Source organism: Camelina sativa, chromosome 11 (assembly GCF_000633955.1).
Source record: "Camelina sativa cultivar DH55 chromosome 11, Cs, whole genome shotgun sequence".
Classification (NCBI taxonomy): domain Eukaryota; kingdom Viridiplantae; phylum Streptophyta; class Magnoliopsida; order Brassicales; family Brassicaceae; genus Camelina; species Camelina sativa.
In genome coordinates this window covers 42,365,665-42,383,099 of record NC_025695.1, presented here as the reverse complement: position 1 = coordinate 42,383,099, position 17,435 = coordinate 42,365,665, and the positions used below count along the sequence as shown (strand labels likewise).

The 17,435-nt window shown below is 34.0% G+C and overlaps 3 protein-coding genes across 3 annotated transcripts; 2 read left to right on the top strand and 1 right to left on the bottom strand.

Annotated features, from left to right (window-relative positions):
- LOC104725991 (formin-like protein 5) lies at positions 840–5,669 on the top strand. The gene is made up of 6 exons (XM_010444741.2): positions 840–1,538; positions 2,403–3,027; positions 3,106–3,724; positions 3,812–4,011; positions 4,090–4,325; positions 4,454–5,669. Exons 1-6 carry the CDS (start codon positions 1,362–1,364, stop codon positions 5,309–5,311), a joined length of 2,715 nt encoding a protein of 904 aa, XP_010443043.1. The 5' UTR covers positions 840–1,361; the 3' UTR covers positions 5,312–5,669.
- On the bottom strand, positions 5,975–7,087 carry LOC104725990 (histone H2A.6). The gene is made up of 2 exons (XM_010444739.2): positions 6,855–7,087; positions 5,975–6,410 (listed from the first exon to the last, which is right to left on the bottom strand). The coding sequence occupies exons 1-2, from the start codon at positions 7,041–7,043 to the stop codon at positions 6,207–6,209; spliced, it is 393 nt and encodes a 130-aa protein (XP_010443041.1). The 5' UTR covers positions 7,044–7,087; the 3' UTR covers positions 5,975–6,206.
- On the top strand, positions 10,213–12,041 carry LOC104725989. Its single transcript, XM_010444738.1, has 2 exons — positions 10,213–10,994; positions 11,248–12,041. The coding sequence occupies exons 1-2, from the start codon at positions 10,238–10,240 to the stop codon at positions 11,904–11,906; spliced, it is 1,416 nt and encodes a 471-aa protein (XP_010443040.1). The 5' UTR covers positions 10,213–10,237; the 3' UTR covers positions 11,907–12,041.

Below are 17,435 nucleotides of genomic sequence, written 5' to 3'. Positions count from 1 at the left end.
ATTAATATAGTACAAAAAAAACCATATTACAGGGCCACAGGGATGGCTGATGCATATATGTATAAGCAGATTTGACCAGTTAACAATAAACTTAGATTTTTATACGCATTTGATTTGAGTTTTCCGGTTCCAATGATGATGAATGGAAAAGGGTAGTTGCTCTCATGGAAGAATCTACGATTTACTTTACCAAGGGAAATAAACAATTTATCATTACTTTAAGTTTCTTAAGGAAAGTAAGAAAAATAAGTGTGAAAGAGAGGAATAGCGTAATGCACTAGATCGAGATTCGAAACTTTTTCCGAATCAGTCTTTAATTATTTTAACTCGTTGCTTTCCCAAAGAAATTTGACTATTGAGAGAGATGGTCCATGACTCCATGCAATGCATCATGCATATCTAAACATGGATTAAAATAAAGATGTCATCAGAGGTTAGCGTGATTGATTGCCTTAAAACTTTAATTTCTAAAATTTAGTTTAAAACATGAAGATTAATAAATCATTATGAGTTTAATGTTTTCCTTTTCTACATTACTTAAAAAATACTCAATACATGAGAGAAATAATAAAATTAGATAAACAATATCATAAATTCATAACTTATATGAAAATGAGTTTTGAGGAAATACTTAAAAAACAAATTTAAAAATATTTGGTGGCTTTCAGTACTAGTATTTTTTTTCTAATTATCGGATACATAATAAATTATTGATAAGATAATAAAATAAATAGAAAAACATATATATACTTAAATTGACTAATTACCTTTTCGCCTTAAGTAAGAAAATCAAGAAAAAAACAGAATAATAATCCAATATATCAATAACTCTGCGTAATTTTCGAAAAAAATGAACGAAAAAAGCTTTCGAGAAAATTTTAATGAAGCTTGAGAGCTAATTTCTCCGTGAATTTTTCTCGTCGAAAAAAAAAAGAAAAAAAAAAAAGGTTGAAACTTTTGTTTGGTCTCGCTGGTCAAAATTTTGGGTTTGGTTTGAGCGCACCAACGACGACAATCACCATTGAGCATTTTGGTATTGGATCTGGCCACCACAATCATTAGCACCAACTCTTTTTACCTTTTGTGCTGTCTCTTAGTTTTCTGAAAACGTGTATTGATCTCTCGTTGGGCATTGTTCTCGAAGCTTTTTTTATTATTGAATTGCGTCGAAGTCAGCTCCAATTTTCTCGATCAGGGTTGGTTGTTGAGTTTTTTGTGTTTAAAGTTTCGATCTTTATCGGAATTAATCAAAAGGGTGGTTCTGCATTAAAAATTAGTGATATTAATCGTTTCATTGAAGGAGCTTTTTTGATTACGTCGTTGTTGTTGGAGTATATTAGATGAAATGAGAAGCAATAGATATGTTTCGAATGATTCGAGGAGGAATGGGTGATCAGAATTGCACTCGTTTAGTTTTGTGGTTGATTCTGTTTTCTGGGTTCTTGGTGGTTACTTTGGAAGAGAATATAGAAAAAGATGAGACTTTTCTTAGTCAATTCATGGCTCCTCCATCAACAGGGCAGGTCAATACACAAATGGTAAGCCCTTTTGTGCTTTTCAAGTCTGTTTGATTCTTTTTTTTTTACATCATTTGTGATTGGGATTTATCTGAGAGAGCTTAATATGTAGAAGCTAGGAGATCCTGCAGCTCTGTAGTATACTTTTGAGGCGAGAGTTGCGAGATATTAGCTGTTTCTTGCTGAAAAAAACTAGGCTTTAGAGACTGAATTTGATTCATCTTCCCTGCAAGTATCCAGGTGTCTGAGAAAGAGATCATGTAGATCATTACGAGATGCTTATATCCTTTCCTCCTATATAAAGTCTATGGTTTTCGAATTTGTGTCAATCACGTATATTCTTAAAGCTAGATCTAATCAGTGGGGTATATATTTAGAGTGCATTTTGTTGCTGCTGTAGCTTTCAGTTTCACGCTTGTCGAGTTCCAGGTTTTTAGTGGGACTCTCTCTTCTGAAGTAGTTTAAAGCCTCAGTTTCGGATATGTAGCTACGGTGTTCAAGTTAGGTAGATAAAATGTCATATCTAGAAGATCCTGTAGCTCTGTTGTAGACTTATCCAGAGAGATAAAATGTAATATCTAGAAGATCCTGTAGCTCTGTTGTAGACTTTATCCAGAGAGATATGTGAGTCATATTCTTGCTGAAAGCGTTAGGTTTCGAGACTAAGACTGCGATATTGGTGTTGGTTCATGTTTGCTATAACCAAAATAAGATCATCGCAGGACGCTTACATTGTTTTCATCTTGCAAAATAGTTTGGATTCCCCATTTGCAATTATGCTTGAATTTATTTGTTGGCTGTCTCTTAGTTAATGCTATGATTCTCATTTTTTTTTTATAGCTTTGAAAGTTGTTTGTCTCATGTCTTTCGTACAATGTTTGACAGGTAGGAACATCATGGTCGCAGCGTTGCTGGCAAGATTCAGATTGTGTGAAGGAAGCTGTCGCAGCATTCAATCTATGTTTTCCAGGTTTGAAGGATAATACGGAACTATTTGGTTTGAATCATTCCCATCTAAAGCAGACTCTTCTTGATTGTATCCAAGAAAAAGGAAAGTTAAATGGTCATAACCCCAAGTATCTTGAGCTCCTATCATCTATGGTTGATACTACTCCGAGGAGAAACCTAGCTACTAGACCAGGCTCTTCCCCTTCTCCTTCTCCTTCCCCTCCCCCTCCCCGTCCTCCTAAGCGTAATCCAGGCCCACCTACTAGATCAAGATCCCCACCTCCACGGAGATCATCTTTTCCCCCATCAAGATCACCCCCTCCTCCTCCTCCTAAGAAAAACGTTTCTAAAACTCCAAAATCTGCACCTGTTTCACCTGCGAAAAAAAAAGAGGATCATCAGAAAACAATCATCATTGCAGTTGTTGTCACTGCAGTTTCTACGTTTTTGCTTGCTGCATTATTCTTCTTATGCTGCACTAGGGTTTGTGGAAATGGTTCAGGAGGCAGGAAAAATGATGAACGGCCTCTTCTCAGTTTAAGCAGTAGCGATTACTCTGTGGGTAATAATATATCCACTTTCTCACGGTACTAATCTTTATAATAATATGAAGATTCAAGTAGCTTTTTAACGTTTTCAGGTTCCTCTATCAACTATGGTGGTTCTGTCAAAGGAGAAAAGCCCGGTCATCAGTCTTATAACATTTACTCAAACCAAGGAAAAATGTCATCATCTTTCGATGGAAGTAACTCTGACGATTCGTATACGTTAGAAGAAAGGATATCACAAGAAGGAATGCATAATAGTAGTATTACCAATCACGGGATGCCACCTTTGAAGCCTCCACCTGGAAGAACAGCTTCTGCACTTTCAGGGAAGTCTCTTTCTGGTAAAGTGGAGCCACTTCCACCTGAACCACCCAAATTCCTTAAGGTATCCTCAAAAAAGTCTTCTGCTCCTGCGCCAGCTCCAGCACCACCAATGCCATCTTCTGTTGGTCCTCCACGACCGCCTCCTCCAGCTCCTCCACCTGGTTCTGGTGGGCCTAGGCCGCCACCTCCTCCTGGACTTAAAGGACCACGTCCACCTCCACCGATGAGTCTGGGACCAAAAGCACCCCGACCATCTTCTGGGCCAGCAAAGGCATCAGAGGATGATGGTCCCTCCAAAACAAAGCTAAAGCCATTTTTCTGGGATAAAGTTCAAGCAAACCCAGAACATTCAATGGTTTGGAATGATATAAGATCAGGATCCTTTCAGTGAGTAAACTTGATAGCTTGTTTCCCTAATATTCTATAACTTACATACAGTAACTGAATACAACTTATTTAAGAATGCTTTTCCAGGTTCAATGAAGAGATGATAGAGTCGTTATTCGGATATGCAGCAGCAGACAAGAATAAAAACGACAAGAAGGGGTCCTCTGGACAAGTTACTTTACCTCAGTTTATTCAGATTCTGGAACCAAAGAAAGGACAAAATCTGTCAATTCTTTTGCGTGCTTTGAATGCGACAACAGAAGAAATGTGTGATGCACTTCGCGAAGGTAACCTTCTTTTCCTTTATTTTTTCTAGGTGGAACATTGTCCCATGTGTTCTCTTAACATAAGTTTTGTTGAATTAGGAAATGAGCTTCCTGTAGAATTCATTCAGACTCTGTTAAAGATGGCACCAACACCAGAAGAAGAACTAAAGCTTAGATTATACTGTGGTGAAATAGCTCAACTGGGAACTGCTGAACGATTCCTGAAAGCAGTCGTTGATATCCCTTTCGCTTTCAAGCGTCTAGAGGCACTTCTATTTATGTGTACACTCCATGAAGAAATGGCCTTTGTTAAAGAATCATTTCAGACATTAGAGGTACGTTTCCTAATCTTTAACAAAAACTATGTTCTGGAAAGGAAAACAGATTACAGAGTTTCTTAGTCTTTCTCAAATATTTTGCTTCTTCTCCAATCTAAATGCATCTTCTTTTGTGTATATGAAAGGTTGCTTGTAAAGAACTTAGGGGAAGTCGGCTGTTCCTGAAGCTCTTAGAGGCCGTACTTAAGACCGGAAACCGAATGAATGATGGTACATTCAGGGGTGGTGCTCAAGCTTTCAAGCTGGACACTCTTTTAAAATTATCAGACGTCAAGGGCACTGATGGGAAAACAACGCTCCTCCAGTTCGTTGTTCAAGAGATAATTAGGACTGAAGGTTTAAGAGCGGCTCGTACTATCAGAGAGAGCCAAAGCTTCTCAAGTGTTAAAACAGAGGATCTTTTAGCCGAGGAAACCACTGAAGAGGCAGAAGAGAATTACCGTAATCTTGGACTTCAGAAAGTTTCAGGGTTGAGCAGTGAGCTTGAAAATGTAAAGAAATCTGCAAACATAGATGCTGATGGTTTAACAGGGACTGTTCTTAAAATGGGTCATGCTTTGTCGAAAGCTCGGGACTTTGTCAACTCTGAGATGAAGAGTTCAGGCGAGGAAAGTGGGTTTCGTGAAGCGCTAGAAGATTTTATTCAAAATGCTGAAGGTAGCATCGTGTCAGTGCTCGAGGAAGAGAAGAGAATAATGGCTTTGGTGAAAAGTACAGGGGACTATTTCCATGGCAAAGCTGGAAAAGATGAAGGGTTGCGTTTGTTTGTGATTGTGCGTGATTTTTTGATAATCTTAGATAAGTCCTGCAAAGAAGTCAGAGAGGCACGAGGAAGACCCGTAAGGATGGCCAGAAAACAGGGCTCTACAGCCTCATCTGCTTCTGAAACTCCAAGACAACCACCTTCAGTAGATCCTAGGCAGAAGCTGTTTCCAGCTATTTCAGAGAGACGCATGGATCATTCTAGTTCAGATTCAGACTAAAGAATTTACAAATCTCTGGTTTTGCAACATGTTAGGACATAAATCCTCTGCGGTTTTGCTGAGAGCTTCTGAAGATGTTTTTTTTCTGCTGGGAGTGGAATGGCATTAACTCACATAGATGTCAGGTTTTAGTCAGTGATGATCAGATGAACAAACACAAAGGAAGCATTTGGAGTTGTTGACTTACACTGTCACTCTCTTTTCCTTGTACTGACATTTTCTACTTTAGTTTTAGAAAACACACTCATCATTTTGTTTTCTTCTTAAATCTTGTTGTGCCATAGAATAGTAATCCTTTTTGTGTTTACTGTTGTAATATTACTATCATCAACGTTTATATATTCTTTTTTCTTTTGAATTGCAACCAAAGCAATCCAATTTCTAAATCCAAGTGCCAAGAGTTCCTTGTTGCAGAAAGAGACGAGTTTATCTTTGATCACAAATGATTTTTACAACTCTTTTAGACAAGAAACTCTCAAACTCAACTATGTAAATAATACTGAAACAAGATGTCCAAAACAAAGCCCCTTAACAACTGATAGAAAACAAAAGCACTAGGCCATTAGCTAGTCCTTGTTTTTATTGAATCAGAAGCGAAATAGAACAAAAGAGTCAGCAAGACATATTAGACCATCAGGATTGTTACACTCGTTTGGAAGCAAGTAACACTCGGAACTCAATTATGTAAATAATATTAGAGACTTTTGATATATTCACACAGAAACTGAAACAAGATGTCCAAAACAAAAACCCTACTAAACAACTGACATAAAACAAAAGCACCTAAACAAAAAGCACTAGCTAGTTATTGTGTTTATTCAATTCAGAAGCGAAAACAGAACAAAAGGAGTCAGCAAGACGTGTTTCTTCTATATCATCCTTGTGTTTTGAGAATCTAATCTTCCTGAGGCTTTGAAGGTCCAGACTTCTTAGGGAGAAGAAGATTGTGGATATTAGGCATCACTCCTCCGTTAGCAATCGTCACATCTCCAAGAAGCTTGCTTAGCTCCTCATCGTTTCTCACAGCGAGCTGAATGTGACGAGGAACAATACGTGTCTTCTTGTTATCTCTTGCTGCGTTCCCAGCGAGTTCAAGAACCTAACGAGAATGATTTTAAAACACATCAGTTTCAGTCTCAACCACAAACCATTAACGACCCCAAGACGATTAAACACACCCAATTCAAGAAAAAAAACCGCAATGATCAAAATACCCAAAAATGAGAACTTTAACTAACAAATCAAATTAGTTTCCATATTAGAAAGTACAAAAATTTCGATTTTAGACTAATCAAATAGACACAAAAGTATGTTCATTTAAGATCAATTCAAACACCAATCTAAACAAAATTGAGAAATATATGTTAAATTTTACAACTTTAACTAAAATTCCCCAATTCCTGAAAATTCAAGAACCCTAGATTCTTTCATGGATCGCCAAAAAGAAAAAGAAAAAAAACTAATCACGCAAAAACAGAGGAAGCCCTGATAAAAGTAGGTAAAGGGATTGAGAAAGAGATAGGGGAAAGTATAAAAAAGTAACCTCGGCGGCCAAATACTCGAGAACGGCGGCGAGATAAACGGGAGCACCAGCACCAACACGTTCGGCGTATTTACCAGCTTTCAAGAAACGAGCGATACGACCCACAGGGAATTGAAGCCCAGCTTTGCTACTCCGAGACGTTGCTTTCTTCGCCGCACCCGATCCTAGTGTTTTCCCACGACCCGCCATTTTTTTCTCAACAAACAAACAAACTAAAAAAATTTCTTGACGAATAAAACAAAAGAAGAAATGTGATTCCTTTATATATATATATGCGTTGGATGATAAAGTTATCAACCAATAAGAACAGAGTACGCGGATCGTAGATATATTAACCGTTGATTAAAACTAAATCAATGGCTGTGATCTGTTGCACCGCTTCACTTTTTCTTTGTTGGTTTCTTTTTGGAGGAGGGAATTTCCAAATTGTTTTAACGTGAAGTAGTAATAATTCGATTTATTTTATTGGATAATATATTATGGGCTGGTGAATGATATAAATGGGCCGTGTTTAGGTTTAGAGCCAACTCTAAGCCCATGAGAACCTCATAAACGTAGTAAAACGTAAATTAATTAATCAAATTTTGCTATTGTCGTGTTTTTTATAAGCTTTTGTTGTACATACATCAACAATTTAACCATTCTTAAGTTTTGAACTACTATGTTACTTTTGATTGAATTACTATAAAGGTCATCCTAAGGAAATGTTAAGTTAAGAACAAAAAAATATATATAGTATGAAACTGTGTCCACCTAATAAATTTTCAGTATGAAGTAGATGCAACATGCTAAGTCACACGATATTAAGATATCAAAGCTAGATTGGGGCAGACCAGTCAATGTGGTGTGGTCGATACGATGGTCCTATTAGGTTTTAGGGCAAAACTGGGAAACCAAGAACAGAAGGACATATCTATCTATCAATGTGTTTTTCAAAATTCAATTTTTCTAAAATTTAATGTTCTTTCGTTTAGAATTCAATATGGCTATAACGACACCCACACCTAACTTCATTCATCTACCACCCTTTGCGATATCTACAAGTCAATATTAAATGCACTTTGAAAGTTTGACAAAAATATACTATAACTTCTGATTTTTATTTTGATCCTTAACAATTATGTTATTGTCATCCATTAAGAAAATTCAATTTTCTAAAATTCTTATTCTTTCTCTTCCTATCGTGAAAAAAAAATATATATATATATATATATATTTCAAGACTATTGTATTTACTTACTAGAGTGATAAAAGTTACATGGTATATTAGTCGTAATTTTCTTTTTAATTGTGTGCAAATATTTATATGAAGTTTCAAATGCTCTATATCCAGTAGAACCTCTATAACTTAATACTTTTTAAATTAATACTCGCTATAAATTAATAAATTCTTCCAGTCCCGAGTTAGGCCAGTGTAAAAAATGACACATTTCGATAAAATAATAAGATAATATTTTTTTGGAAATCCTATGTAAAAATATGGTCCCAACAATATCATAAATTAATAATCATATAAACTGAGATATATATATATATATATATATATATATCTAAAAAAATCTAGTGAAATATGATTTTATCGTTGTTTGCCTATTCTTAAATTTGCATTATTGTTGGAGCTCATTTCTAATTTTTTTATTGTTGTATTTTCAAATCGCATCCATAAATTGTGAAGAATCATAGATGCGATAATTGCTTCTTTAGTAATTGGTTTTAAAGGTACCACAATATCTTCTGCGACTTCATAATTACCATGAAGGATAGTAGTAACAATTTTTTCTAAACTTCTAACATTTCTCATTTTTATCTAGATAATTTATTAAATAATTGACATTCATCCTATTACGATAACCAAGATTATAAATTAAGAAAATTCTTTAAAAATGTGAATGATAACAAAAGTATCTTATTTTGTAATAGAAAAATTTCAATATAAAAATGAGAAAATCTCTTCATAAATTAATAATTATTAATTTATTGATAAATTAATAATTATAAATTAAAACCTCTATAAATTAATAAAATTTCATGGTCCGGATCTTATTAATTTATAGAGATTTTACTGTTTATATATATATTTTTTTGTCGTAATATTTAATGTACATAAGTTTTGTTTGTCTTAAAGATAATGTACATATTGATGATTACTGTAAATTGATTAGTATATTCCAAGAAATGTCAGAACGCTTCATTTGCTATTGTGGGAGGGCTTTTAAGAGTGAATTGACAGATGCAAGCGGAAAGAAGTGAGTTGATGAATTGGAATCAATGTTCTTGTTTTCAATTTATTTCAAAACGTAGTAATTCTCATTTAGTTGTCATTGAACAACAATTTGTCATCATTATAGTTTGGATGAACTTAGTTATGATAAGTGAGTGAATACATAGTTCTAGCCTGACTAGGTTTCGGACATCGTAGAAAGCTTAGTCCAAATATTAGATTCGTCAAATATGACATTTGTTTATTTACGACTAATCGTAGTCTTTTCTTGTTTTTGGAACAAACTTTACCGTAGTCTTTTACTACAATTCGTAGAATCTCACCGGTGAACTTGCCCACTACACACTCATTGATTGACGATTGTATTAACTGTAATTAAATTTTGTAAGAGACAGTTTAAAGGAAATTCCAAAGCTTTGGAGACATGAATTCTCTACACGGCAAGTAATTATAGGAAAAAAAGATATTTTATGTATCTTTAAAAAAACCAAACTTACTGAATTCATTACGATTTATGGTTAACATTCATCCTCTTAATGAATGCAAAGTTCATGAAATTATTAACCAAAAAAAGTTCATGAAATTTAGATTGTCTTTTTTTTTTTACCTTGCATCAAATTGTAACCAGAAAAGGGACTCCATCACTCCAATATTCAGTTTAACGAATAAAAAGACTAATTAGAATAATACAATAAAATGAGTATACTATTTTATGATTCATGAACATGAACATGAAAACATGAACAGGTGTTGGGTGATTTGTGAAGTCTTTTTAAGTTTTTTTACACTTTATAAGATTTCGCAAAAGCAGTAAATGAAATAAACATTCTCTCGTGTTATTACATCGATGAGTTGAGTCTAGTGAGACATTATAGACCATCCTTTAGATTCATATGCACGTACATGCCTTCTTATAAAAAAAAAATACTAAAACCATATTATTTTCTCATATCTCATTTAATAATCTCAACTGTATACTAGATTACTAGTACAAGACAAAAAAAAAATCACTTGCCTATTTTGCTTCTTCTACTTCTTCATTAATATTTTCATTTATATTTATTATTATAGTACCACTTCCAAAATAAAAATCCCCAAAAAATTTCAGAAGAAGATAGAGAAAGAGAGAGAGAGAGAGAGATATCCAAACAAACAAAGAACAATGGAAGATTCAAGTAGAAAAAGCCAAAAGAAGAAGAAGAAGAACAAGAACATCCCAACTGTTTGGTTCTCACTCAAGAAGTCTCTCCACTGTAAATCCGAACCATCTGATGTCCACGACCCTACTAAACCATCCACTACCAACAACACCAAACAACAACACCTCTCCACCATCTCGACCAAGAGAAACTCCAGCATCGGAGGCGCCGCCGTGTGCGGTGGTGGCTTATCAGGATGTTCAAGATCGATAGCGAATCTCAAAGACGTAATCCATGGAAGCAAAAGACATTTCGATAGACCACCACCAATAAGTAGTCCTCGTTCTATTGGAAGCAATGAGTTTCTCAATCCCATTACTCATGAAGTTATCCTCAGTAACTCAACTTGCGAACTTAAGATCACTGGTGTTGGAGGAGACATGGCTGCTTCACCTGCCGGAGCAGCAGATTCCGGCGGCGGCGGAGGAGGAGGGAATGGTCGGTCAACGACTTATGTGGGTATGTTGAGACCAGGAACACCGATGCATTATCTTAACCGCTCAGCTTCTTACCGGAGCCAAACAAAAAAAGGATCTTCTGCTCTGTCCGAGAGAGACAGAGGAGAAGGGTTTCATACAAACAGGAGAGTTTCATTGGAGATGAACAGAGACTCTCCCATTAATGGAGGCAACTCGAACTCCTCTGTTTCTTGTCATAAATGTGGTGAACAGTTCAATAAACTTGAAGCTGCTGAAGCTCATCATCTCTCTAAACACGCCGGTAAGTATCTCAAAGTTCGAATCTTTTTTTCCAATCTTCACAATCGAAACTATGCAATTTGGGTTTCAGAATTACAAAAAGTTTCCAACTTTAGGAGAAAAAGTTCTTAAAAATCTCAACTTTATCGAAAAAACAGAGTTTTACAGTTTTAGGTAATAAAAACAATCTTAACTTTATCAAAAAGATTGGATTTTGATTATGAAATTAGGTTAAAAAGGTTGTTAATGTGATCAAATCGTCCTCAAAATTGCAGTATCGGAGCTAGTAGAAGGAGACTCATCAAGAAAGATTGTGGAGATAATATGCAGAACGAGCTGGTTAAAATCAGATAACCAATGTGGAAGAATCGATCGAGTATTAAAAGTTCACAATATGCAAAAGACATTAGCTAGATTCGAAGAATACAGAGAGACGGTTAAAATCAGAGCGAGCAAACTCCAGAAGAAGCATCCGAGATGTCTAGCTGATGGGAACGAGCTGCTTAGGTTCCACGGAACCACAGTGGCTTGTGGTTTAGGTATAAACGGGTCAACGAGTCTTTGCACGGCGGATAAGTGTAGTGTTTGTCGGATTATAAGAAACGGGTTCTCGGCGAAACGGGAGGAGAAGAACAATGGGATTGGTGTGTTCACGGCGTCGACTAGTGGGAGAGCGTTTGAGTCGATTTTGGCTAACGGTGGAGATCATCAGAGTGGAGATGTTGATCGGACGGTGAGGAAAGTGTTGATTGTTTGTAGGGTTATAGCCGGGAGAGTTCATAGGCCGGTGGAGAATGTGGAGGAGATGAATGGGTTGATGAGTGGGTTTGATTCATTGGCTGGCAAAGTTGGTTTGTATACAAATGTGGAGGAGCTTTATTTGCTTAATCCTAAAGCTTTGCTTCCTTGCTTTGTGGTCATTTGCAAACCCTAAAAATATTAGTGTTTTTTTTGTTTTGTTTTGGTCTTTTGGGGGAAGAGTGAATTGTTATTTTTGTTGATAAATTTGTTTATCGTTATGATGAGAATTGAAATCAATAGAATTTGGAATGTAGTTTTTAATTCTTAATTACTTCTAATTTTGTTGCATGTTGAAATGCGTCAGAGTGAGAATTTGGTTTCACGGGTGGCCTGTTGGTAAAAAGTGCTACTAAAGGCCAAATTTTTTTTGAAGTAACAAAAAGTTAATTGAAAATGAAATAACAGAAATATTATTTTTCTTTACGACGAGAAAACCTTTTCAAAATTTTGGAACATGTTTCTTAAACAAACTGTAATGAGAGCATGTTTAGCTGAATTCGTCTCAGAGTTAGATGCTCAGAGTCGAGTCGAGGTAGTCGAGGGATCTTGTTGAAATACCGTTAATGAGTTGAGAGAAATCACTTTCCACTCTAAATGTTTTGATTCATATGTCAAATAGAGCTTAGACCATCTCTAATGGTTTTCCCTATTTTTATCTTTAAAATAGAGAAACTTTATAATAGAGGTGAGTTTTGCTCAAATAGATACCTCTATTTTTTACTCTAAAAAAGAATATTTCGTAGAGATTCGTTTTGTATTTTACTATTAATACCTTTTACTTATAAAAATTGCAAACTAACCCATTTAATTTATGAAATTTTCATAAAATTGTGATATTATTTAAATTTTTAACATTCATAAATATTATTTAAATATCACATTTATTAAAAAAATATATTGCATCATATAAAATAATAAAACATAGTAGATTTTTTTAACCATCGATATTAGTGTATTTTTCCAAACTTTTAAATACCAAATCTTGACTGTTATTTTTGTTTATCTGATATGAGAATTGAATCTTACGACAAACTTTCAGTATTGTGTTGTTCAATACAAAACCTCCACTTCATTAAATTATTATTAAACTATTTAAATATACATTTTATTTATTTTGATCATAAATATAAAAGTGTTAAAAGTTCAAGGACCATTTTATAAATAAAAAAGTTCAACTCTACTATAGAGAAAAAATAGAATTCTTCTATATATAGAGGAAAAAATAGAGATCTCTATTATAGAGGTAGAAATAGAGATGGGTTGGAGTAGATTTTACTCTAAAATAGAGTTAAAAAGCAAATATAGAGGTGAGTTGGAGATGCCCTTAACCAATTCATCCGCTATGTCAATGGTCTCCATTGTACCTTTTTAAGTAATTGATTAATAAGTAACATGTTTTTCACCATTTGCCCTTTCACATTGTTCTTTTTTGATTCATTATTTACGAAAATATATGAAAATATGAATTAACCACATTATTATATTATCGTTCAAACATAAACTTTATAATGAAAATATTTTTCACCACACTCGTAAGTCGTAACCAATAAACATTTTTGTTATCTTTTGCTTCAATTTTCCCCCTTTTAGTCACAGATTACGTCCAACATTGTTTCATATAAAAGGCAGGGCAAATAAGAACAAAAATAATATTAATGGTGATTAGGAATTTTGTTAAAACGAAAAAAAGTAAATGGTCCATAGGATTAATAATGGTAGCGAGACAAAGCTTACGTCAAAGGTGGCGACAAAATTCTATCCCATGCAAAAATTTATTTGGAGCTTTAAATATATCTATCTGCAAAAGCAACCCACTCATAATTATCCCCTGAGAAAATGAAAAAAAAAAAACAACTCTGAATCTCCCTGAGCCCAATAATAAACTCCAAATTTCAAATCTTGAACTTTCGAATTTTGAAAATATATATAGTCGATTACTAAATCTACGGCTCTGCCAAATATTTAACGATCTTAAAACTAGTAGGAGTATTATATTTGTTGTCAGAAAAAAAACTAATGTTTGTTAAAGAAGGAACAATGATTATATTGAAAACGAAAGACAATTTGTGTTAATATTATTTTTTTTGTATTAAGTTTCTTTTTACCCCCATTTTATGATGCAAATTGGTATCCAACAGCATACATATGTAAATGTAATTAAGTGGATACCTGAACACCGTACATATCATAAAATATGCTATCCACCGTATGTAAATGTAATTAAGTGGAGAATATGAATCGTAAATGTGTTAATCCACAGAACAAAACAATCAAAAATTGGATATTTTGTATGAGATATATAAGAAGAAAACTATATATTGGAATGAATGACAACGAGGCATGATATGGACAGTGTATCTACTTTAACCTAAGGAACGGTGGGATCACACCTTGAAGACAATTAATTTTGACTTTGATTTTTCAGTCGACAATAATCTTCTTTCATTTGGTCAGAAACAGTCGACAACAATCTATCTATGTCGTCATATTTCCGGATCTTTTTTATATAATGACCGCAACGTAATCCACTTACAACTCGTCTACGCTCACGAAGTATGTGACATATAAAATAGAATAGGTAAGACATTTCAAATGACAGTCTCAACCCCCGAATGCCCTGGTAATCGTGGAGACTATCTCTCGATCTGGCCCTTTCCACAATTAACCTTAACATCTCTCCGATCCTCGGATTTATATCCTCTCTCCAAGTGTTTTACTTGGCTGCAGTTCAGAACCGGTCAGGACTACAAGTAGAGCAAGGAGGTGCTTGCGGCCGTCAGCCAATATCTACTCATTAATCGGCCTTTATCCTGTGAAGTTCTCTTAATCTGGTGGTAAAAATAGTTGATTTTTAACCCTATGTACCAAGGTTCGAATACCAACACCTCTATATCAATTTTTTTTGCTTTTAAAAGTAATTATAAAATATTAGGCTTGCAGCCCACTAATGTTTATCGCCAGCTCTGCTGCAGCTGGACGGGAGCTCTGTGTTGACGTCGGAGCCGTTGAAGATCTTGACGAAGAAACTCATAACCCCGATTTGCTCTGTCCCTACCTCTTTATCTCTTCGGCCTAGGTTTGCTCCCCAATCTTATCTCGGAACCCTGGTAGATAGTCTACTTTGCCTAGATTATGATTCATCCCTGCAATGGAACCTACTTAGACTCGTCTATAATTGCTTTATATCAAGATCAAATTGTTTAGTATCGGTTTTTTCTGCTTGGTCAAGACGAGGTTCCCTCGATAGCAGAATATTGGTTTCTTCTAATTTGCTTGAGCACCTTTTGTGTCGAGTTCAGTGTGAATCCAGGTTTGGTCTAAACTCCACTTTCTCCCATCCTAGTCAACACTTGGTTTTCTTAATGGTATCACTAGTTCGAAGACTGCTTCTGATCCCTAAGTCACCATCGTTGCTAGAATGGTATAAGAGTCATTTGAAAACCGTGTTTGTCGGATCTCCTAGGGATGCTCTCTTTGATGGAGACAGCTTGGTGAAGCTTGGCATTATGATCACACCTATGCAGAGTTGGGGTTACCGAGCCTTCACCAGCCTCCTATCTCCACCTCGCATGATTGCAAAGCTCTCAAAACCGCAAATCATCTACTTTATGAAGACCCCCATAAAAACTTGAAGATTAGTGGTATTATGACATCCATTCCATGGAGTAGTGGTTACCATAACCTCTTTAAGCTCTTTTCACTCAATCTTGGACCTGCAACTACTCTAGTAGCGATCGGCCCTCAGAGCTCTATCCTTGCTCGACCTCTTATCAAAGCTCTACCTAGAGTAGCGCCCCTCACTCCGGTAAGACAGTCAGCTTTGACCCTTTCAACGCCACATAATGTTCGACCCAAGACAATGGCCACCTTTTCCTCCACTGACCTGCTCATGGAGTTCACATCGATTTGCCTTGATCTCACAGGTTCCAGTTTGCTTCCTAGCATGTGGTTCATAGCTCTCAAGCTCTTACTATCGATTGTCCCTATCTATTTATGTCTCTTTGTTGTTTTATGCTTTGGGTAAGCCCCCTTTATGTTGTATCCTGAAAAAACTTTCTACCTTGTATGTTACATGTTAGTTTAATGGAATGATAACATCTGTTTGATAAAAAAAGAAAAAAAAGTTATATTGATATAAATATTGATTTGAAGTAAAATATTTGAAAAGGCTATAAAAACATATCAATTAATATAAAGTTAATAAAAATAAAGAACATATAACTTATTAACATAGTAATATAAAAACAAAATGTTATTTTTTTTGTTAGTATTATTACCATAATAATTTAAATAACAAGCTTTTAATAGTTATTATAATTGATTATAAAAAGAAGTATATTACCCTTGAATTATCTCCCACTCATTAAAAGAAACTTAATTCCCAATAAATATAGATTTATATATATTCATAAATAAATATAAAATGATAACAAATTAGGGGATATCAAGATGTATGATTATATATATATATATATATATATATATATATATATATATCTAAGTATGTAAACTAATTAATCTCAACATTTAGTGTGATTATTTATTAAAAATAGAAATATTGATAACCGAATAGGAATATACGTTCTAATTGTATATTCATCTATGTGCTATTAAAAAGTAATGAGACAGTAATCCTTATCATTATAAATAAACTTAGTACCCAAAAAATCTCATAATATATTTAAAATGAGCGCTTATTAGATTATGCAAAATTGTTATAGTTACTCGATAAACCATAAATATAATTTTGATTTTTAAAACACATAAAAATATATATTGCCATAAATTGTAACATTTTATAAATATTTTCTTTACCATGTTCACATATTTCACAGGTGAAATGTATTCTTACACGTGATTTTGGAATTTCATTAATTTTTTCATAATCGTTTTTGGTAATAATCCGCCATTTCTAGAAAATATTAACAAACCAACTAACTCAAAATATTTAAATAGCCTAATCAAAAATATTAAATCAATAAATTAGATTATCTTCCGAAAATTTAGTTTAGAATCTGATTGTTACTAACATATAATAAAATAAATTAATTAAACTACTGAGTAATTCAGTATATGTTGTTATGGCTACAAAAGAAACATGCAAAATTATTATTATTATAAAATAAAACATCATAAGATATAAATTTGATTTTTAAACTATACAAAATACATGTTGCAATAAATAGTAACATTTTATCAATATTTTTTTTACCATAAAAGCTTATACGCATTCAAAAAATTTACGGGTGAAATGTATCTTTTACACAAAAAATGCAGTTTTGAATAAATAAATAAAATATTTTAGTTACATATTATGTTTAACACCAATATATATTAGTTTTAAGATAATAATTTTCTTTAAATCAATTTATTCTGCACAGATTGTTACCTAGTTAGGTATTATTTATGAAGAAACAGTGCATCAATAATTAATTTTCGTTCGAAAATGGAGACTAGTAATTTATGATAAAAACTCGAAATAAAGCAATATTATATAAAAGAAACGAACGATTACTAGTTTACTATATGATCGCATGATATGTTCTCATATGCCATTGAGTTGTTTGTTAAAGTCAATAAGAAAGTAACATCACCTCCATCACCGCTTGGCAAAAAAATGAAAAAACTATCAACTTAAAATAAATAAATAAAATTATTTGTT

Coding starts and splice junctions, on each gene's coding strand:
- LOC104725990 (XM_010444739.2), bottom strand. CDS start 7,043: ATGGCGGGTCGTGGGAAAACACTAGGATCGGGTGCGGCGAAGAAAGCA. Junction 6,411..6,854: donor TCGAGTATTTGGCCGCCGAG/GTTACTTTTTTA, acceptor CATTCTCGTTAG/GTTCTTGAACTCGCTGGGAA.
- LOC104725991 (XM_010444741.2), top strand. CDS start 1,362: ATGTTTCGAATGATTCGAGGAGGAATGGGTGATCAGAATTGCACTCGT. Junction 4,012..4,089: donor GTGTGATGCACTTCGCGAAG/GTAACCTTCTTT, acceptor TTGTTGAATTAG/GAAATGAGCTTCCTGTAGAA. Junction 4,326..4,453: donor AATCATTTCAGACATTAGAG/GTACGTTTCCTA, acceptor TGTATATGAAAG/GTTGCTTGTAAAGAACTTAG.
- LOC104725989 (XM_010444738.1), top strand. CDS start 10,238: ATGGAAGATTCAAGTAGAAAAAGCCAAAAGAAGAAGAAGAAGAACAAG. Junction 10,995..11,247: donor TCATCTCTCTAAACACGCCG/GTAAGTATCTCA, acceptor TCAAAATTGCAG/TATCGGAGCTAGTAGAAGGA.